Source organism: Myotis brandtii, unplaced genomic scaffold, assembly GCF_000412655.1.
Source record: "Myotis brandtii unplaced genomic scaffold, ASM41265v1 scaffold929, whole genome shotgun sequence".
Lineage (NCBI taxonomy): Eukaryota > Metazoa > Chordata > Mammalia > Chiroptera > Vespertilionidae > Myotis > Myotis brandtii.
In genome coordinates, this window is record NW_005371832.1 from 772675 (window position 1) to 794302 (window position 21628).

The window sequence follows — 21628 nt, forward strand, 5'->3', positions numbered from 1 at the left end:
GCCCAGTTGAGAGTTGATCCATGCACCAAGAGGTCGCTGGTTCGATTCTAGGTCAGGGTACATGCTGGGATTGCAGGATCAGTTCCCCAGTAGGGGGCATACAGGAGGCAGCCAATTAATGTCTCTCATCAATGTTTCCATATCTACCTCTCCCTAAAAAAAGAAAATCAATAAGAAAATTTTAAATAAAAAAATAATTAAAAAAAGAAAAAAAAAAGAGAGAGATGACTGTGGAAGCCAAGTATAAGAAGAGTTCAATACAATTCCAGGGACGCCTCATTGCTACTGTGTAAACTTCTGGGTTCACTGGCACTTTTCTTCCTTAGACTTGGTTTTTCAACCTCTGCTTTCAGAGACCAGCCAAAGGGTATCAGCTTGCCCACCATCTTCCTTAAACACCTGTGTTTTGGTCTGTAGGGGTCAGGACGGATGAAATCTCTCCTCAGGATGCAAAGAGGTTGAAGAGATTCAGATCTGCTTCTGGAAGAACTCCTTGGCCTGGCCCGCCGGCTTCCGCCGCATGGCTTCCTTCTGTGCCAGCTTCCAGCAGACCCAAGAGGCTCTCTGCTCTCAGCAAACAAGGCCATCCAGCCCTCAAGACCCCACCCCCTCCCCCAACCCGGCCGCAAAGCCCTTTCCTGTTGTTTAAGGTCGGATTCCTCCAGCAAGTCACAGCATAATATATCAAGCAGAGGCTCTTGTCAGAGAAAACTTTTCCTGGATGGGGCAGGACTCAGTCGTCCCAAAGCACACATTCCACAGAGCGACAACAAACACCAACCTCTCACAAGAGGGCACTGCCTTGTAGGAAGAGTCCACCAAATGCGATGAGAGAGTCGGTGCGCATCACCCTCCTCCACGTGACACACCTGCTCTCTCCTCCTGACTCCTGCGGCCCAGGTCAAGGAGTGACATGTGGGAAGGCAAAGTCACCTTCGTCATCTCAGCAGGGCGCTTGGAGCCCAGGTGAGAAGAGAAATAAGACTGAGGTTCTAGGGTGAGAAACTGGTGTTACAGGTTGTTTCTGAGTCAATAAAGGGACCCGGACGGCCTGAAACGGACGCCAGGCAAACAGTCCTCTGGAGGAAGCAAAGGAGGTGCAGCCCCTTCTTTCTGCTGCCTTCCTGGTCTCGCGGGTTCAAAGGAGTCAGGTCCTGTGATAATGAATGAAGTCGCCAGCTGCTCCTACGCCCACAGTCCAGCTGGGCTAATTAAGAAAGCCTCCACATCATATTATTACCACCACATCATATCTTCCTCAACCCAGACATCGGTGAAAATGGGAAATATTAACACAGAGTTTGCTATTAAAAGCATGCCCAGTCATCCCAGCAGCCTCGGCTGGACCTTTCTGCTTCCCTCCAGTGGCTTTAACTCCACCCAGGAGCGTGGTGTCCGCATCTCTGTACAAGGCAGGCTTTCTTCTCAGCTCACGAGAGGGACCTAAAAAGAAGAGGAATCCATGGAGCCTGTCTGATGGGGGCCCCCCTGCTCTCCTTCTAGGAGGCAATAACTCCAGGGCTGTGAGGGTTAGTCCCGGGGCTGCAGGAAGCTTAACCTCTATGCAACAAGAGGTACATGTGGCAGACGAGGAAGGAGAAGGAAAGGAATATTTCCTCTCACTCAAGTAGCTTTCCCCGAGGTTCAGACCCACTTTTCTGAAAAAGAAAGAGTGGCCTCTCCTTTCTGCCCTGAAGCAGAGAGGACTACCTCGGTTGGCCAGAGCGCCTCTCGGCACCCAGCTCCCAACTCACTTCTTCCTGCGGATCTTGGGTTTCTTCACGGGGCGCAGGTAGGGGTTATCGATGAGGCTCTCCTCCCCGTTCCGGCTCCCCGTCAAGGAGGAGTTCTGCTGCAGGACAGAGGTGTTCTCCTTCTCGGCTCCAGAGTCATCCTTTGAGCAAAAGCCGAAATAAAGCAAAACACCAACGGCATAAGGAAAGCGATCAGCTCATGGCAGGAACTACTGTTAGCGCCCCTTTCCGGGGGAGGCTGGAAGCTCAGGGACCACTTCTTTCTAAAGGGCCTCCGATGAAACGAGGCCCAGGCAGCACTGGCCATCAGAGGTGACCAACGGCTCCGACGTGGAGCACAGAACACAGAACCCTGAGCTCTGGACAAGACAGGGCATGAGTTAGAAAGAACAGCGACCTGGGAGGGGCAGAGGTCTGGGGCTAAAATTCAGGTGCTCAAGAAGGAAGCCCCACCTGTGGGGAGGTGAAGAAAAAGGGAAATGGGCCTCCACCCTTGGCAGGACTGAGACGGGGTGAGAACAATCCCATGCAGAGGCCTCTCCTGAACCAAAGCTGACATAAAGCGTCAGAGATGCCCCCCCAGATTCTCAAGTTTTCTGGTACTTGCAACATGGTACCAATGATCACATTACAGCAGAGCCTCGAGGGTTCCCACCAGGCAGAGCAGAGCGTGCTGGCACCAATGCGGGAACGTCATCTATACCCCCACTGCCACCTGGGGATCAGGTCTCTCAGGTTTGGTTTGGTTTTTTTTCATGCCCTTGACCGGAATCGAACCTGGGACCCTTCAGTCCGCAGGCCGACGCTCTATCCACCGAGCCAAACCAGTCAGAGCATCAGGTTTGGTTTTTGAAGACAGTGATTTTGCAGAAAAGTTCATAAATTTACAAATATTCCGTATGACCCCAATTAAAATTCTTTAAAAAAATCACAATTGTGTGTAAACAGGAAAAAAGTAGTATGTTGAAGTTTAAAAAACTGGTTCTGAGAATATGGGTGATTGATTCTCCTTTCCTTACTTATACTCTCTTCTAAGTTCTGTAAAATGAGCATAGCAGAGGAAGGGGGACAAAATCACACGAAGAACTTGACCTACAAGTTCATTCCTAAGGGACTGTAAGTGACCAGAGGCGCTGGTGGGGCTGCGCCCCCTGGTGATGGGCCAAGGTTCTGTCACTGAGATTCCTGTTCTGTGGAGGCTCTGACTTCAACCAGAGCAGAGGACACTAGGATCAGATGGCAGGAAATGAACGGCAGGCTCTCCCCAGAGACCGCTGGCCCAGCAGGCAGGCAGGCAACAGTCAGGCTCCAGGAACCGCAAGAGATGGGTCACTTCTGGGTTCCGCTGCACGCGCTCACACTATCCATCTACTGTGTCCTCCCAGAGACCCTGTGCTTCCCGCTCCAACACGTGACCCGGTGGGACCGCGAGGTGACTTAGAGCCACCGTGGAGCTTCCGGAGGCTCTTCCGAAAGCGAGTGCCCAAGATCACCCTCGCTCACGCCAGACACCAGGTCTGACCACCACCAGTCCTGCCTGGGACGTTTGGCTCCTACGCTTTCTAAAGTTCTTTACGGCTTAATTTAGTAACCACCCCCTACCCACCTCTTATCATTTCTCCATGGTCAACACCTTATCTTAGAGTTACTGGACGTTCACTTCAGCTGTGCCTTAAGTGTTTCCTGAAATAAGGATGGAGGTGACAAGGGTGCTGAAAAGCCAGCCTCGACCTGCTGGAGGCCCTGAGGCTGCCTCCACCGGCTCACTGTCTCACAGGCTCCTGCCCTCACCTGCCTGCCGACCCCCAGGCTCACACAGCCACGGCCACTCAACATCTCCACTGGGGTGTCAGGTAGGCACCTCAACTTCGTGTGCCTAACACTGACCCCCGGCCCCCCCACCCCTCCCCGTGCCTAAACAGCCCTTACTGCAGCCCTCCTGGCCTTCCAGTTGTTCAAGCCGAACACTCCAGTCATTCTTAATTTTTTTCTTTCTCTGACATCTCACCTCAATCTGTAAGGAAAACTTCTTGGCCTTACTTCACATTACAGGCAGAATCTGACCACTGCCAGTGGCCCTATGTGACCATCCTGCGAGGACCCACCACTGTCCCTGGCCTGGACTACTATCTCAAACGCTTCCTAACTGACCTCCCTCCACAGTCCACAGTCCACGCTCTGCTGGCCCCGGCCACAGTCCCTTCTCCTCACCGCCGTCGGCGATCCTGGAAAAAGTTAGCTCAGACACGTCCCTCCGCTGCACCTGCCTCCCCCACTCCCATTTCACCCAGTTGAAACCCAGTCTTAAAGATGCTCACAAGGTCCTGGTGTGACTCTCCTCTCCCTCTCTCCTTCCTCAGCCACAGCCACACTCGCCTCTGTGCTGCTCCTCAGGGCCTCTGCACAGGCTGGTCCCTTTCCAGAACATTCTTCCACAGAGAGCCACCTGGCTCACTCCCTCACCTCCTCCAAGTCTCTGCTCAAACGTCAGTTCTCAGGGATGTCTACCCTGAGCACTCTAAGACTGAAACCTCCACCCTTCGCCCTGGACCTTCCCTCCCTGTCCCCAGTAGCACTTTAATAAACCACATAACGATGTACTTATATAGTCCAGCCGCTGTCACCCTCCCACTGCCAACTCACAGGCTCCTAAAAGGCGGGTGTGTTCTTTGTTCTGTTCACTGAAGGGTCCCAAGCTCTCAGAACAGTGCCTGGCACATGCCAGCAGGCACTAAATAAATAAATGACGGGTACAGTGCTCATGGGAGAGCAAACGTTTCGACCCTGGGATTAGCTGCTAGTTCAAATGGGAGAGAAAAGTAATTCTATTACACACTAATTTAAAATGAACAATTCCTTTATGTTCAAGTAGATGGAGAAACAAGGACTGGTTAAGTAAAAACTATGCAGCAAGAGAACTTGAGAGATATGCTGCCACTGACAGATGAAAGACCGATCTGAAATACCAGTTACTTAGTGAACTGTAGCAATGTGTGTGAATGCTAACAACAGAAAACCACCAATGTCCGCAGGGGCCTGGTTAAATCCACTTGTGCCTCCCTGGAACATGAGGAGGCTGAGCAGGGGTGAAGGCGCTCCTTTACACGGACATGGAATGACCGCCACGCTGCATGGATGAGGGCATTCAGCGAGGGGCAAACCACCTGTGACCTGCTGTTTGTGTTCGTGTCTCTAGATTCATGAGAAAGAGGCCAAAAAAAAAAAAAAAAAGAGGCCGGTGACTGGTTGCTTTGTAGTCGGGAAGGTGGGTAACAGGGCACGAGGACGAGAGAAAGAACTGCCACCACACATCTTTTTGTCCATTCTGAATTTTGAAACCCATGATTATACCAGTATTTGCCAGTCCAATAGAATAATAAATCCAACCGATTGCACATAACTCTGTTGCTAGAATCCTCTTCTTAAAGTCTTTCCACGTATTTTTTACAGGACAGCATGTGGTGGTACAGCCCAGGACAGCAGGGAGGGGCCATGGGGGCGGGAGCTGCCCTGGGCCAGGCACCTGTGTGTGAGCTTATTTTATCTCGGGCTCCCGCTTCCCCCAGAGCAGTGGTTCTCAACCTGGGCTGCACATTACAATCACCTGGGAATCTTTTTAAAATCCTGATTCCTGGGCCTCATCCTCCGGAAATTCTGTTTCTTTGTTACTAATGTTGTGGCCCCATCCTGTAACAAAGAAACAATTTCTGGAGGATGAGGCCCAGGAATCAGGATTTTAAAAAGATTCCCAGGTGATTGTAATGTGCAGCCAAGGTTGAGAACCACTGCCCTAGAGGGAGGTGCTCCTGCTCCTGTCTGTACCCGTGAGGAAGCAGACTCAGATGTTGGGTGATGTGCCTGGGGAGCAGCACGGTCTGGATTTAAAGCCAGACCAGTGCATGGGTTTGGATTGATGGCAGGCCTGTCCCCTGGGCCTCTCAGTGCCCCAGGCCAGAGCAAGCTGCGCTTGAACCATTGCCCGGCCTGTGCCTGTAGGCTGCAGGCACTGAAGCAGGTTGTACAGTGAAAAAAATAAAAATAAAAAGAATAAAGCCACACCAGTCTGACCCCAAGGGTCAGGTCTGTCTACTCTGCCATACGGCTTGGCGTCTCCGTGTCCAGGAGAGCGCAGGCAGCTCCTGGCATGATTTCAGCCTCGACTCACTCACCACCACCACCTCACCTATGTCATTACCTAGAGCAGTGATGGCGAACCTATGACACGCGTGTCAGAGGTGACACGCGAACTCATTTTTTTGGTCGATTTTTCTTTGTTAAATGGCATTTAAATATATAAAATAAATATCAAAAACATAAGTCTTTGTTTTACTATGGTTGCAAATATCAAAAAATTTCTATATGTGACATGGCACCAGAGTTAAGTTAGGGTTTTTCAAAATGCTGACACGCCGAGCTCAAAAGGTTCGCCATCACTGACCTAGAGTGTTAGATAACCTTCCGCAGGCCCTTTAACTACTTTGTACTTACAAAGGGAAGTGATGTTTGCTTAGAAGACCCCTCTTTCATGAGGTGAACCTCATCTCACCGTAAACGTGGGGAAGCCCATGTTTAACATAGCTTTTAAGATCTGACCCTAGCACCCCACCCCATGAGCTCTCTGACCGCATCCCTTCCTACTCTCCTCCCTGTTCATGCCACTCGGCCACCCTGATGGCCTTGCTGTTCTTCAACACAACAGCTCCCACCTCAGGGCGTTCGCACCTGCTGTTCCTCCTGCGAGGAATGCTCTACTCCCAGATGTGTAAGCTTTGTTCTCTTCAGGTCTTTACTCATATGCCACCCTCTCAGTCATCCTAAAACCACACTCCCCTGCGCCCATACCTACTTCCCATCTCTTAATTTATTACTTCATACCTTAGCTCCATGAGGGTAGGAAATTTTGTTGGTTTTGTCTCCTCCTAATTCCCCAGCACCTGGAACTGTGCCTGGCTCTGGCAGGCGCTCATTCAGTATTTATTGAATGAATGAATGAATGAAGCCCCAGGACAGCACTTGCCTCTAAGCTAGAGATCCCATCACACTCGGATCATCATGAGCCCATCTTGCAAGTCCCTAACATGAAGGCAGAGACCTGGGGTAGGTCATGTCCAGGTCCCAGGGTGACAGGCTGCGGGCAGTGTGGGCTAGTTTGGGGGCTACTCTGAGCAGGCAGAAGGCAGGACCCACCGTGCTGATATGAAGAGGGAGGTTCTCTGTGTCTGTCTGCTCATCCTGCTCTGAGGAATCCGTCTCTTCCATTTGCTGCATCTCCAGTTCGGATGGAAGAAGAGCCGTCAGGTAGGGGATGGTGAAAGGTCTGGCAGCAATCACTGTGGGATTGGAAGAGAGCAAATTCCACTGTCATGGAGTCCTTGCAGCTGGCTCAGGGCCTCACAGCAGAGCAGCACCCAATGACAATAATGGCTAACACACTCAAGCACTCACTATGTCCTACAGGCCTCACATGTACCATCTGAATCCACTGTAATGGCTAAGTACCATTACCAACCCCGTTTTACAGAGAAGGAACCTGAGATGCTGAGAGGTTAAGTGGCTTCCTCCAGCACACAGACAGTGGCAGAGTGGGATCTGAACTTGAGCAGTGTAACTTCAGAGCCCACTTTACCCGAGTCCTGCAGGACTAAAATCAGACAGAGCTGGGGCTGAATCCTAGTAAAGCATCAGCTTAGTGATCTCACACCTCGTTAACCCCTCTAAGCCTCATTTCTAGAGCAGAGATTTTGAGCCCATCAGTCTGAAGGATTTGAGAACTCCCTGCAGGTCAGTGTATCCACTGAGCTAGAGGGCACTTCAGGCACTTCCAAAAAGCACGGAGGAGGAGAAGAAATCGCTGATGAAATAAATAAATAATAGAAGGTCTCTATGTGTGGTAGAATGTGATTATCAGGTGAGCCTAGGTTTGAAAGTTACTAGCTTCGAGACCTTGGGCAAGTTACTTCCTTTCTCCTCTTTATAAGCCTCGGCTTCCTGTAATGGTAATAACAGCTCCTAACTCGTGGGCTCCTGAGAGGATCTAATGAGATGACTTAGGGCAGCGGTCCGAGAGGTCCGGAAGGTTGGCGACTGCTGATTTAGGGGAAACGATTGGCACCTCATCTGGCACTTAATAACTTAGCTGCTATTCTTTCAGGGCCAGGCACACAGCGAGCACTTGCTGAATGAATGAATCACCCTTGCTCATCTTTGGAAAACCTGAGGCCTATGGAGATGAAGCGACTTGGTCACATGGCGAAATGGTAGCGCTGAGATGGGAAATTAAGTGAGACAGTACCTGTGTGAGGACACGGTGAAGGGCAAAGCCTGCCAGGTGTTCTGTAACTGCCCTGCCCCCCTGATGCCTCTGTCCCTTCTATAACCAGGGCTGCCACTTCTGCTGCATGAGTGCCTCTGAGGCCCAGGGCTCAGTTACTCTTGAGGTAACCCAAACTCAACAGACCTCAAGCAGCCAATCCCAATAGAGGCCATTACTATTCTGAGTCATCTGTTAGGGACAGGCCTTAAGAACTGGGAAAAAGAGCCAGAAATCTGAAGAACCAGAGGCACCCAAGATAAAAACAAAGCTTATCATTTGTTTCTTCCTACCATGCTGAGAGTAAGGGAAGATGCTATTATCTCAAATGACAAGACAGGGTCCACAGAGGGCTAGACTCTTACATGGAAACGTGCTGACGTCATCTTTGAAAAGACTCTGGGTCTCGCCTGTCTTGGCCATAAAACGGGTGAGTGCCCGCTCCACGTCGCGTCTTTGGGATGCAGCCTTCTCCCGCAGGATCTGGTAGTCAGACACAGGCTCACGGTACGTCTGAAAAGAACAGCAAAGACACTATAGAGTAATCCCAACGGGTCATTCTGTCCTCCCTGAGGCCCAGCTTAGCTGTTTCTATATCCTTTTACTTATTTTTATTTTTTTAATATATTTTATTGATTTTTTACAGAGAGGAAGGGAGAGGGACAGAGAGTTAGAAACATCCATGAGAGAGAAACATTGATCAGCTGCCTCCTGCACACTCCCTACTGGGGATGTGCCCGCAACCAAGGTACATGCCCTTGATCGGAATCGAACCTGGGACCCTTCAGTCCGCAGGCCAATGCTCTATCCACTGAGCCAAACCAGCTAGGGCCAAAACATTTTAAATTGTGATGCTATAGGTGACATTGTAACAATGACCAAAAAAGTAATTAACTACTCTTTGTGGTACAGAGATGGGATTTTTTTTTAAATATATTTTATTGATTTTTTACAGAGAGGAAGGGAGAGGGACAGAGAGTTAGAAACATCCATGAGAGAGAAACATTGATCAGCTGCCTCCTGCACACCCCCTACTGGGGATGTGCCCGCAACCAAGGTACATGCCCTTGATCGGAATCGAACCTGGGACCCTTGAGTCCGCAGGCCGACACTCTATCCACTGAGCCAAACCAGTTAGGGCAGAGATGGGATTTTTGAAGGAGGTGCTTAAAAACGTTTCCACTGTTGTCAAGTTGTCAATGTTAATTCAAGGGTATGGCCTGCATACAGTTTCCATATCCACACTTAAACACAGAAACAAGATTTTCTGACATTTAAAATCATCCCAAAATGAAGAATTGGACTGGATTTTGAACATATTTGTTACAAACATTAAAAATGTAAGACCTTCCCATCATTTTTAAGAGAACTATTTGAGCCAAGCTGGCGTGGCTCAGTGGTTGAGCATCAATCTATGAACCTGGAGGTCATGGTTCAATTCCCAGTCTCATGCCTGGGTTGCGGGCTTGGTCCCCAGTAAGGCCATCCAGGAGGCAACCGATCAATGATTCTCTCTCATCACTTATTTTCTATCTCTCTCTCCCTCTCCCTTCCTTTCTGAAGTCAATAAAAATATATTTAAATAAAAAAGAGAGAGAGCACTGTTTGAGATTCAAAAAGTTGGAAATTGAATAGAAAATTTTAAACAAAATTATTCCAATAATTAGAAGATGCAAATTCATTTGTGATTGATTAAGTGGAGGCAACAATGCTACATATCTTTGTAATGTATCTTTTTCAACTAAGAGAGCTGCTAACGTATTAAAATAAGCTGATCTTAGAATAAGACCTCTAACGTACTATTCCACCAAGTATTACACCAAGATTTCAAAACCTAAAAGGCAGAGGCCATCACATGCTGCCACTAAAAAGGAGCAAAAAGGTTTCCTGAACCTTTAATAAGGTTCAGATTACCTATAATGCCCATTATTTTGGTGGAGTAGTCTATAATAATAAAAGCATAATATGCAAATCGACTGAACGACAGAACAGCAGAATGATCTCGGAGCCCTGGCCAGGTGGGCGGGGCCTCCCGCTGCAGAGCCATTGATCATGGAGCCCCATTATCGATCGCCCCACAGAGGGAGGCCCAGGCCACCGGCCAGTGATGCTGTGGCCGGTGTGCGGGGCCGGCCAGCGATCACCCCACAGAAGGAGGCCCAGGCCAGCCAAGCGATTGCACCCCATGTCTGTCGCCCACAGAGGGAGGTGACTGGTGTTGGGGGAGGAAGGGGCAGCGCCGCAGATGGCAAGCAGTGGCAGCAGCGAGGGTGGGGGGGCCCAGCTGCTGGCAGCAGGGGGAAGAAAAGCCCCAATAGGCCCTGATCGCCAGCCAGGCCTAAGGATCCTACCTGCGGGGTCCCGACTGTGAGAGGGCGCAGGCCGGGCTGAGGAGGACACCCCCCTCCCATGCACGAATTTCATGCACTGGGCCTCTAGTACATGATAATATTCATGTAAGTCAGCATGAATGTTTATTGAAGTATGTACTTAATATTTTTACTGTCAGAAATACACTATAAAAGAGTTAGAGACTGATGGGTTGAATTGTGTCCCAAGTGTATGGCCATACCACCCTGAGATTGGGCCCAATCTCTTCTGAATTGTGTCCCCTAAAAAAAAAATATGTTGAAGTCCTAACCCCCAGTATCTCAGCATATAATCTCATTTGGAAATAGGGTCATTGCAGAGGTGATGAGTTAAAAAGAGGTCATACAAGAGTAGAGTGGGACTCTGTTCCAATAGAACTAATGCCCTTGCAAGAAAATGGCCACGTGAAGACAGAGACACAGCTGTAACAGAGAACTGCAGTCCTGCGTCTACAAGCCAGGAGTGCCCACAAACCACCAGAAGCTAGGAAAGGCAAGGAAGGACTCTCCTACAGGTTTCAGAGAGAGCATGGCCCTGGCAACATCTTGAATCTGGCTACATGCCCTCCAGACTGTAAAGCAATACATTTCTGTTGTTCTAAGCCCCCTAGTATATGGCATTTTGTTACGGCGGCTCTGGGACACTAATACAGAGATCGCAGGTCACGGCCAGCAGCTGTAGTGCGAGGGTGGCTGACTACCTATTCCTTCCCCCAGTATCCTGAGGTGTGGAGAAATGTCTGGAGGACTCGCCCCGCCCGCCTGCATGATGCCATATTTGCACCAGCACCTGCTGTGGAGGCGGAGACAAAGGAAGCATGTGGGAGGGCCTCCAGGACTCCTCTGCACACGCACCCTTCCCCAGGCGGGCGAAACTGCTCCTCTGGCGAAGGAGAACACATCTAAACCATGGAAGACACCTCAGTCTGTGCTCATGCAGACCCAGAACTCAAGTTACGCTGACTTTCATTTCATGTTATCACCAAGTATGGTTTAAATAATCGTTTCCCCCTGGTTTCAAAAAGAACTCTTTTCTATGAAAAGTTTGGAAAACTCAGAAAAGCACACACAAAGCAACAAGAGTTACTGTGAATACTTTCTGGAGTGCCCGTCCCGCCTCCTCTCTAGGTGGTAGGGCCTTTCGCGTTTTGGCGGGACAGGCTTCAATTTCTTGTTAACTATGTTTTTGTGAGCCAACTGGAGGACATAATTCCCCTGTGCCAAATTGTTTATTAATAAGAAAAGACATTCTGAGTTCTGAGTCCACCTTTCATCAATAAGCTTTTGACCCAACAATCAGTAGAAACTGAGGATTTTGCAGCAGTCATAGCCCCCGTCACCTCCTCGACACTCACCGGGGTTTTGATGTAGGTGTGGGGGTCGGGGAACTCGGGAAAATGGCTGGGGATGTGCGGCGGGTGGGGTCGGTTCTGCCCCGCAGTGAGAGCTTTGGGGGTCACTGGCTGATTGGTCACTGGAGCTGCAACAGAGTCACAACTGGTTACTCTTCCACCCAAGGACTTGGGTCTCTACCCAAACCCTCCTTTCCTCAAAGTAAATGCTGTATCTCAATTTTCTGAACAACGGATACTTTGTACTTCTATTTTAAAAAGGCCTTGACGGACTTAAGGACCTCAGGTCACCCCCACATGCCCAGCCCTGCTGAATGACCTTGGGTGACATTCCCATCTACAACAATCTGTCTGCAAGCTTCTTAGGTAGGTGAGGGGTTTGCTGTGACAATGTTCACATCACAAAAGAGCACACTGAGGCTGCTGAGTGATCAAGGAGTTAGATGAGCTGTTAACTCTCTTTTCATAGAACCCAGATAACCAAGTCATACAGTACGCCAAGGTAGGCATGGGATTAAAAATGGCACCTTCGCTGCTACTTGAGAGGGAAGGTCTTCAAAAGATGTCAGCTAGAAAAAAGTGGTGGGAAAAAATCAAGTGAAGTCTCCCCAGGTCCTACCAGCCCACACTAGTTACTCCCAGCTCAGTTTATAGCAGTCAGTTTCCATCTAAGGCACGGGTCGTCTAATTGTGCCTTCGATAGAAACAAAGAGACAGAGTAAATATTTTAGGTTTTGCAAGCCATACAGTCTGTCACAACTGCTCAACTCGGCCATTATAGCACAAGGCATCAAAGGTAAGTACACATGGCTGTGTTCCAATAAAGCTTTATTTACAAAAACAGGTGGTGGGCCACATTAGGCCTACAGACCTTAGTTTACTGACTCTTGATCTAAGGAAGAACTAGAGCACTAGCATTTCTCAAGCAGCATCAACTGCCCTTCTAGGGCTAAAGCACAAGAATCACAGCAACATCTCAGAGGGTTTTCCTTTCTGGTGACTGAACGTCAGGTCCCAGTCCCATTGGCCCAAACAAAGGTGATGTTACAGGTAGCCCCAAATGATGGAAGGGAGCCTGCAATAAAGAAGCAGCTGAACAAACGGATCCCTGCCCTATTTAATTAATTCATTCCACAAGCATCAACTGAGAACTTACTGAGGACCTCAGTTCAAAGTCACTTACGGGCAGTAATGACCATCCTCTGGGACCGTTTTGCATAAGCAGGGAGAGTGTCCACGTTGAACCCTAAGAAACAGGAAAACAAAAGTCACTGCCCAGACCACCAGATACTGAACTTGGGAGAGGAACGTTGTGCTGAAATAGCTCAAACTCCCCACTCAAGCATTTGCTGCCAGAGAAGCTCCAGCAGATGCCCACCAGGGAGTTAGGAGGTCTCTTAAACGGGTTCAGAGGAACCCTCAGTTGGTAACCCCCTCGAGCTAAAAACCGACCAGAAGAACCATAAGGGAATTAAAAAACACTCAGCAGATGTGGCTCCCTCCTCTCTCTCCCATAACTCCAACTCAGCTGCACTGAAGAACTGGAAACGTGTGCACTCACCCATCTCAACAAGAGTGACCACAATATCTGACAGCGTGGGCTGGGTCCTGGCTGTGTGCTCACAGTAAGACTTGGCACTTCTCCCAATTTCTGAAATGTCTGGGAAAGAATCAAAGGCATAAAGTCTTATTCTCAGTTCCCTAAAAGGTAAGCAAAGAATTAACATATAAGCCAGCAACTCGACTCCTGGGTATATTCCCAAGCAAATTGTAAGCAGGAACATAAATAGATACTTGTACACCAATGTCCATAGTGGCATTATTCACAATAGCCTTAAGGTGGAAACAACCCAAGTGTCATCAAAAGATGAATGGATGAAAGTTAAAAATAATAATAAACCTTATTTAAAAAAAAAAAAAGATGAATGAACAAAATGTGGTCGATCCATACAAAGATTATTATTTAGCCATAAGAAAGGAATGAAGTAGCCCTGGCTGGTGTGGCTCAGTTGGTAGAGTGTTGTTCTGTGACCAAAAGGTCACCAGTTCGATTTCCAGTCAGGGCACATGCCTGTGTTGCATAACGGAGGCGGCCGATAGATGTTTCTCTCTCTCTCTCTCAAATCAACAAAACCTTAAATAAATTTAAAAAGAAAGGAAGTACTGATCCATGCTACAAAGATGAGCCTTGAAAACATTATGCTAAGTGAACTGAACCAGACACAAAAAGGCAAATGTTTTAAGATTCTACTTATATGACAGAAAAAAAAAATCCATAGAGCCAAAAAGTAGCTTAGAAGTTACCAGGGGCAGGGGGAAGAGGTGATTAAGGAGTTATCACTTACAGGTTTAGAGTTTCTGTTTGGAATAATGAAAAAGTTCTGGAAATGAATAGTGTTGATGGTTGTACAACATTGTGAATATATTTACTGTCACTGAATCGTACACTTAAAAATGGTTAAAATAATAAATTTTATGTTATGTATATCGTGCAACCAAAAAAAAGGGTCTTATTGTCTGTCTAAAGCTGAACCTCTGTTTAATAGTCATGCTTTAGTCCTTCCGAGAAAGGGGAAGGTATGAAGCGGACTCCATGAATGGGCTTCAAGGGGATGGGAGGTTCCATGAAACCTGAAATTGTGCTCAATTTTATATATATATATAAAAAAAAACACACACACACACACACACACACACACACACACACACACACCTTTTCTGGGAATGGTCCACAGAATTCATCAGATGTAAGGGATCCAAAAAGGTTCAGAAGATAAAAGCAAGTCGGAAAAGGTGTCTAACTGAAAACCTATCACCAACTTGCCATGCTACCCTGAGCAAGCCACTAATACTAGCCTCTACACAGAAAAACGGTGGGTAGCATCTGTTTACTGGGGGGGAATCTAATGGGAACTATTAGTCCATTCCTTTCAGACAAGGACAGAAGTTCTCAAAGCGTGGTCTGGGAATACCTAGACGACCCTATAAACCTTTCCAAAGTCCACAGGTCCAAAGTGTTTTCATATTCAATTTTTAAAAAAATATATATTTTTATTGATTTCAGAGAGGAAGGGAGAGGGAGAGAGAGCTAGAAACATCAATGAGAGAGAATCATTGATTGGCTGCCTCCTGCACGCCCCCTACTGGGGATTGAGCCCACAACCCCGGCATGTGCCCTTGACTGGAATCAAACCCAGGACCCTTCAGTCTGCAGGGCAATGCTCTATCCACTGAACCAAACCAGCTAGGGCTCATAATCAAATTAAGACATTTTTTTATTTTTCTACTCATTCTCTCAGGCAGTTTTCCAGAGGCTATCTGACCTGGGATGACATCATGGCTCTGATGGATAATGGATCATATGCTTGTTCACTCTCATGTTTTAAAATTTTCTGTTTTACTTTCTAATGTGGCAAAATATATACACGTATATATTTATATTTATATCTCCATCCCACTTATACACAACTCCACAGGGTCCTCAATATTTAAGAGTCCACAGAGGTTCTAAGATAAAAAAAAGTCCAAGATCACTGCTTTAGGAAAACATTTGGTATGTAAAAGTTCCAAATGTCAGAGAGCCATCTCACCTCGAACTTGCCCTTCCTGGGGCAGTCCACATCTAGTGACTGATCAAGACCAAAGTATAAAGGCAGGGCCCTTTTGCACCAGATGTGGAATACCTGATGGGCAATTATCATCCTAGAGCTCCCCACTGAAGTGGCCAAATTTTTGTTTGGCCTGCACTGCAGTTCAATTTAGTTCAATTTCTCCCTCTGCCTAAACCATTCTCTCACTGTCATCCATAGGTGTTGGTACCCCCATCCCTCATCCCATCCTAGTCCCCAAAAAGGCCCAAATAGGGAAATACATTGTATATGCAGAAAAGGCAGTATGAGACCATTCTAGGGTCCAAAATCTCCAGGCATTTACTTTTTTAAAAAAATATATTATTTTTATTGATTTCAGAGAGGAAGGGAGAGGGAGAGATAGAAACATCAATGATGAGAGAAAATCATTTATCTGCTGCCTCTTGCACGCCCCCCACTAGGGATGGAGCCCACAATTCTGGCATGTGTCCTCGATCACAATTGAACTCGGGACCTTTCAATCAGCAGGCTGACTCTCTATCCACTGAGCCAAACCAGCTAGGTAGGACTCAAGGCATTTCCTTCTAAAAGTGTTTTTTTCCCCATTCTATAAAACGTATTCACCCTTACCCTTTGTATCTTTGTATATAATACAGCATTGTATTATATTATGTGGTGGCATCTATTTTGTAGAAATTGATCCTAACTCTCCAATAAAATTATACGTTGAGTACAGAACATAAACAGCAATAATAGCACCTGCAAGTCATCAAGAGCTTACAATGTTCACTCAAGGCATTTCCTTTTAAAAGTGTTTTTTTCCCCCATTCTATAAAACGTATTCACCCTTACTCTTTGTATCTTTGTATATAATATAGCATTGTATTATATTATGTGGTGGCTTCTATTTTGTAGAAATTAATCCTAACTCTCCAATAAAATTATAAGTTGAGTACAGAACATAAACAGCAGTAATAGCACCTGCAAGTCATCAAGAGCTTACAATGTTCCCAGCATTGAATGATTTACATATGTGTCTCACTTATACTCACAATTCCATGAGGTGCAAATTATTATTCCACTTCACAAATAAGGAAATTAAGAGTCAGGAGGTCTAGCAACTTGCCCCAACTATTAAGTGGTAGAGTGATGACTTACACCAGGTCTATCTGATTCTAAAGCTTGTAAGTCACTTGACTGTTCTTTTTCTTAAACCCTCTCTAACACGATCACAGTGCAGGACACGGCACTGATGTGTGGTTGACCTGAAGAAGGCCTGTTGTTCCTATACTTACAGCTCTGTAGCATCTCTGTCAATGTTTCCACGGACGCTTTCTCAGCACTCTCAAACCCTGCCTCTGTCAGCAAGGAGCTCACCACCACTTGCAGGGTTCGCCTCCGGGCCAGATGGTAATTGTCAGCAGGGTTAGTGGACTGTTTACCTCCTGATCTCTGTGAATCAGCAGCCCAGAAAGAGAGAAGATTTTCATCCACTAAACAAGGATGCAATCGCATAGTTCACACATCGTCATGGCGAGCAAACATTCATTTGCTAAATACTTACTTACCAGTGCTTAACAAAATGTGATAGCAAAGTAAGTAATAACTGAGCAGCCAAGGGGCTCTAAATACGGAGACAGCCTTTCTGCTTCCCTAAAACGTAAACTTCTATTAACACAAATGGCTGTTTCTTACTTTCTGTTTTAGCAGATTATGAGGATATACAGCTGAAGAAACACGTATGATGAGACGGAATTTATTTCCAACTCTCAGGAAAAAAAAACATCTCTCTTGTTCCTCCCATCTGCACACCACTTCACTAACAAGGGAAATTAAAATAATAACATATGGTGCTGAGGAGAGGAGGGCAAAGGATAACAGCACCGGAAAGTAGGAAAGATAATATTTTGAAACAGGAATCCCTCCCAACTTTGGCTAGCCAATAAGAAGGCGGAAACGGCCTCTTCGGACCAATTAGGAGGTGTTCCGGGTTCCCAACCCCGAAACGAGCCAATCAGCACACGGGTCCACCAACTCCGGAGGCCGCCGCCAAGTCCCAAAGAGGGAGGGCAGGTACGGCCTGAAAAACCCTCCTCCATACGGAGCTCTTGGTGGGGCTGGATGTCTGGGAACGAGCCTGTTGCCCCGGCTAGGGGAAAGCTGCAGAATGCCCCGACTCTCTCAGCTTCAACCCCGCGCCTCCCGCCCTTACCGTTCCGGAGCTGCCAGCCCCCGCAGTGGCCATCGTGTCGGCCATCTTGCTCTGGCGTAACGTGCGCGAGCGCAGGGCAGGATGGGATTTGTAGTCGTCCGGCGGGGAGGGGCGGGGCGGTGCTCGCACCTCTGGGTTTTCCAAAGCCCAACCGAGGTGGGGGGAGGTGGGGTTCTGAGGACCCGGCTCACGTGACCTACACTGAGCGACGGGTTGCTGTGAGCCTCGAAATTGGCCCGGAAAATGCGCCCTCGCTTGCACACCTCTTTCCCCATGAACTCGTTTCTCATAAAGAGCACACCCCTAGAACGCCCCAAACGTGGCTGTTAGCAACACCTGGCTAGGTCCCGCCCAGTGCCAGTGACTCACTGTCTGCGGGAGGGGCCCGAGACTACGAGTTGTTAACCTCTCCAGGTGATTCTTCTGCAGCGGGAAATTTGGGGAAATTTAATGTTGTGCTGCGGGTCTACAGCCCGCCAATGGCCCACTTGCAGCCTAGTCCAGGTCTTCCATTGCACCCTGCTGTCCTCAATCCGCCGGTGGTTGCCGGGCCAGCCGGGAGGCGCAGAAAGCAAGAGGCTCTGTCCCTTGCCCGCCTCACTCCCAGGGCCGGCGGTGCCTGTGGGTTTTCTGTGCACTTGCTCGCCAGCCCCTCCGGATGGGGGTTCTTCTTGCGGGGCCCGCATTGCACCTTATTCTTCTCCGTTTGCAGGTCCCTGGCAGGACGCAGACGCTGGGTTTGAATTCTAATATCGCTAGCTGTGGGACCACGGGCACATGCCCTAACCTCACTGTGCCTCAGTTTCCTCTTTTCCTCTTTTGTGAAACGGGTGTGATTGATAGCGGGGGGAGGGGAGGGAACAAGCGAATGCAAACAGGGTCTATCGCGGTGCTAGACGTAGAGTAAGAGGTCAAGGAACATCGCCTACTGTTGTTGTTTATTCCCAGGGTAGCACGTGATGGAGTGGCGAATGCCCTGAAGACAGAAGTCTGGAAACGCACCTTCCCGACCACAAGCACCTGAGCCTGGGGGTCGCCGCCACCCCCTCACCCCGGGCACACGGACGAGGTCTCAGGCCCTAACCTTAGCTGCGCAGAGCACCCAGCCCCCTTGGTCTCCCCCGCCCCCTCTCCCCCACTTCCTGCCCAGCTTTCAACTCGCGATCCGCGGCTCGGCTAGGACTTTGTAAACACACCGCGCCTGCGGGGGCGGAGACTCATTTTATTTGGGCTCCGGAGCGAGTGGTTCTCGCCCCTCCCCGCGGCTGAAGGCTGCGACCCCACCCCTCAACTCCCCAAGACTGAAGCCGGAGGCTGCGGGGAGCGTCTTCGTCCACAATAGATGCTCCGGGGGGCTCACCTGCCAAGGAGGTAGGCTTGAAGGCTGGAGAAGCCAAGATAATGGGGGTTCAGCACCCCCCTTGCTGGGACCTCCAAGCTCAGGCTGGACTCCCGGAGCCGGGGGTGGGAGGTGGGTGGGTTGAGGAGGTCACCGTGCTCTCGTCACCTCCTGGTTGTCCCCCAGAGCTCGGCTCGCTTTCTTAGTGGAGGGCAGAGAAGCCTCCCCACCCCCCCCCCTAGTGCCCTGTCTGTCCACACAGCCCCCTTCCACGCTGATCTGGAAGCCCAGTGGGCTGTTGTTCTTCATAATCAGGGATAGAGGTGGGAGGCGAGTAGGAGGGCAGAACCAGTGTGGGCAGGCAGCCTCGGGGTCCTCCTGCCAGCCAGGCTGAGGGAGGAAGCCAGAGGACAGGACTGGGAGGAAGAACCCCTCAGTGCTCATCCTCTAGCATCTGATGGGTACACAAACCACGGCCTCAGCCTCTTCTGTGTCAAGAGGAATAACTGAAGAGAGCGGTTGGTGTTTGTAAGGGAACATTAATGTATTCGTTTCCAAACATTGGTTGAGCACCTACTATGTGTCTGGGATTGTATTGGATGCTGAGAGTGCAATGGTGTTACTCACCTACAGTTAGTGTGCGTCATGAACAACAGCGATAAGGCATCAAGCTGGGTGGCTGGGAAGGCTTCAGAGAGAAGAGGACATTAGAGTTGGGTTCTGAGAGAAGAATTGGAGTCTCTGGGGCACTTATTCATTCTAGAGTTGTACTGAACTCTGATTGTGGTGGTGTGCATTGGGATAATGGGGACCCAGATTTAACCCCCTATCTAGGTGTGCAAAAGAGGTGGTTATAAACAGGATGAATTCAGGGAGAGGCCTGGTCCCCCCAAACCCAGAGCTTCTTAGCTACGCACAGCTGGGAGGGTTCACCTGGGGGTGATGTGACAATCCACACAGTCTTGGGGCATCCATTCCTCAGCCCTGGACTCTAGGACTGTTTCCTTTAACAAATCCTTGCTTTATGCCCCTCACCCCAATTCTCTTTGAGTGAAGAGAACCGGCTCTCCCGTGGCATTTCTTTCTGCTCCTTCAATTCCCAGGCTCCTTTGGGAGATGACTGACAATTTCCAAATCCATTCAACACTTGTCTGCTGTGGCCCTACTCTCTGTTAGGCTGGATGTTGAGGACTTAGTGACAAACAAGTCAGAGCGTCCACCCTCCTGGCCTTTAGAATCAAAAGCATCTCTGAGACTTCCAGCTGGATCCCAGTCTAAGCCCAGTCCTTGAGACCATGACCTCCATGGTCCCAAACACCTTCTCTCTCCTGTTTTCCTTCCCCCAAGGGCTCAGAATACTAGCTCACACTTACATAGCTCTGTCAGGTACTCTTCTAAATGTCTTAGGTGTAACGTCTTATGTAATTCTCCAAACAGGCCTATAAGGTAAGTACTTGGAGGAGACTCAGGCAAAGAGGAAAGAAGTAATATTCCTAAAGAGGACCCCAGAAGGAAATGGCAGGGCTGGGATTTAAACCTAGGACCTTTGACTGGGAAGGCCCTGTTCCTAACCAGTAGGCAAACCTGCCTCCTTGACTGACCACACAGAGGGTGGAGCCAGGGGCCTAGGAGTGTCCAGAAGGGACTCCATGGCCCTGTACCGTGGGTGATACAGAGGAGAGTAATCTCTTAGCTGAGCATGTGTGCTGATACCTTTACAGGGAGCCCCAGCAGGTCTAGAGTAGGGTTGGTAGGGTTGGGGTGACTGCACAGAGCTGGCATCCTGCATCCTGTCCTAATGGCTGTGTGTGTGTGTGTGTGTGTGTGTGTTCCCTCAGCCCTAGTCACCAAGAGGAACAGACCAGGGTTTGATGTAAGAAAGAACTCAACATGGATGTGATGTGCCAGAATCTCGGAGGTGGGAAACCAAGACACCTCTTTTGTTGGGAATCTTTAAGAATAGCAGAGAGCCCTAGCTGGTTTGGCTCAGTGGATAGAGCGTTGGCCTGCGGACTGAAGGGTCCCGGGTTCGATTCCAGTCAAGGGCATATGCCCAGGTTGCTGGCTTGATCCCCAGTAGGGGGCGTGCAGGAGGCAGCCGATCAATGATTCTCTCTCATCATGGATGTTTCTAGCTCTCTCTCCCTCTCCCTTCCTCTCTGAAATCAATAAAAAATATATTTTAAAAAAAAAAGAAAGAATAGCAGAGACCCTCACATTCTAGATTCCAGAAGGAACACCCTTCTTGGTAGCTGACTAAGGAAGCTGGTCAAGGAGTGGAAGCAGTCTTTTTTTTTTTTTTTTTAAATTATTTTATTGATTTTTTACAGAGAGGAAGGGAGAGGGATAGAGAGTTAGAAACATCCATCAGCTGCCTCCTGCACACCCCCTACTGGGGATGTGCCCGCAACCAAGGTACATGCCCTTGACCGGAATCGAACCTGGGACTCTTCAGTCCACAGGCCGACGCTCTAGCCACTGAGCCAAACTGGTCAGGGCATGGAAGCAGTCTTAGGATGGCTCACCTCCTCCCCACAGCTGCTGCATCCCAAAGCTGCCTTGGTGGATCTGACCCCACACTTCTAGGCGGGCAGGGACAGTGGCCCTTATAAAAACCAGGCCACAGGACAGCGGTTCCATGGATTCCAGCCATTTTCCCATTACCTTTCTGAAACTAGGTTTCTCACAAGAGCCCTCTGCAT

At 48.8% G+C, this 21628-nt stretch overlaps 1 protein-coding gene and 1 long non-coding RNA gene across 7 annotated transcripts in view; one reads left to right on the forward strand and one right to left on the reverse strand.

Annotated features, from left to right (window-relative positions):
* Positions 1 to 153: 153 nt before the first annotated feature.
* TAF8 (TAF8 RNA polymerase II, TATA box binding protein (TBP)-associated factor, 43kDa) lies at positions 154 to 17662 on the reverse strand. Of its 2 annotated transcripts, XM_005885792.2 has the most exons (9): positions 17588 to 17662; positions 16671 to 16827; positions 13347 to 13445; positions 12969 to 13031; positions 11789 to 11913; positions 8430 to 8577; positions 6942 to 7084; positions 1755 to 1894; positions 154 to 1443 (listed from the first exon to the last, which is right to left on the reverse strand). In XM_005885792.2, the coding sequence occupies exons 1-9, from the start codon at positions 17630 to 17632 to the stop codon at positions 1431 to 1433; spliced, it is 933 nt and encodes a 310-aa protein (XP_005885854.1). In that variant the 5' UTR covers positions 17633 to 17662; the 3' UTR covers positions 154 to 1430. The 2 variants fall into 2 exon arrangements, with proteins under 2 accessions (XP_005885854.1, XP_005885855.1); XM_005885793.2 differs by lacking the exon at positions 154 to 1443 and having other exon boundaries at positions 1751 to 1894.
* A 70-nt stretch (positions 17663 to 17732) lies between these two features.
* Positions 17733 to 21628, forward strand: part of LOC102251211 — a 40291-nt gene continuing 36395 nt past the window's right edge. For all 5 annotated transcript variants that reach the window (XR_314681.2, XR_001360521.1, XR_001360522.1 and 2 more), the window contains exons 1-2: positions 17733 to 18001; positions 18536 to 18958. This is a non-coding gene — a long non-coding RNA (uncharacterized LOC102251211). The remainder of the gene's footprint in view (positions 18002 to 18535; positions 18959 to 21628) is intronic.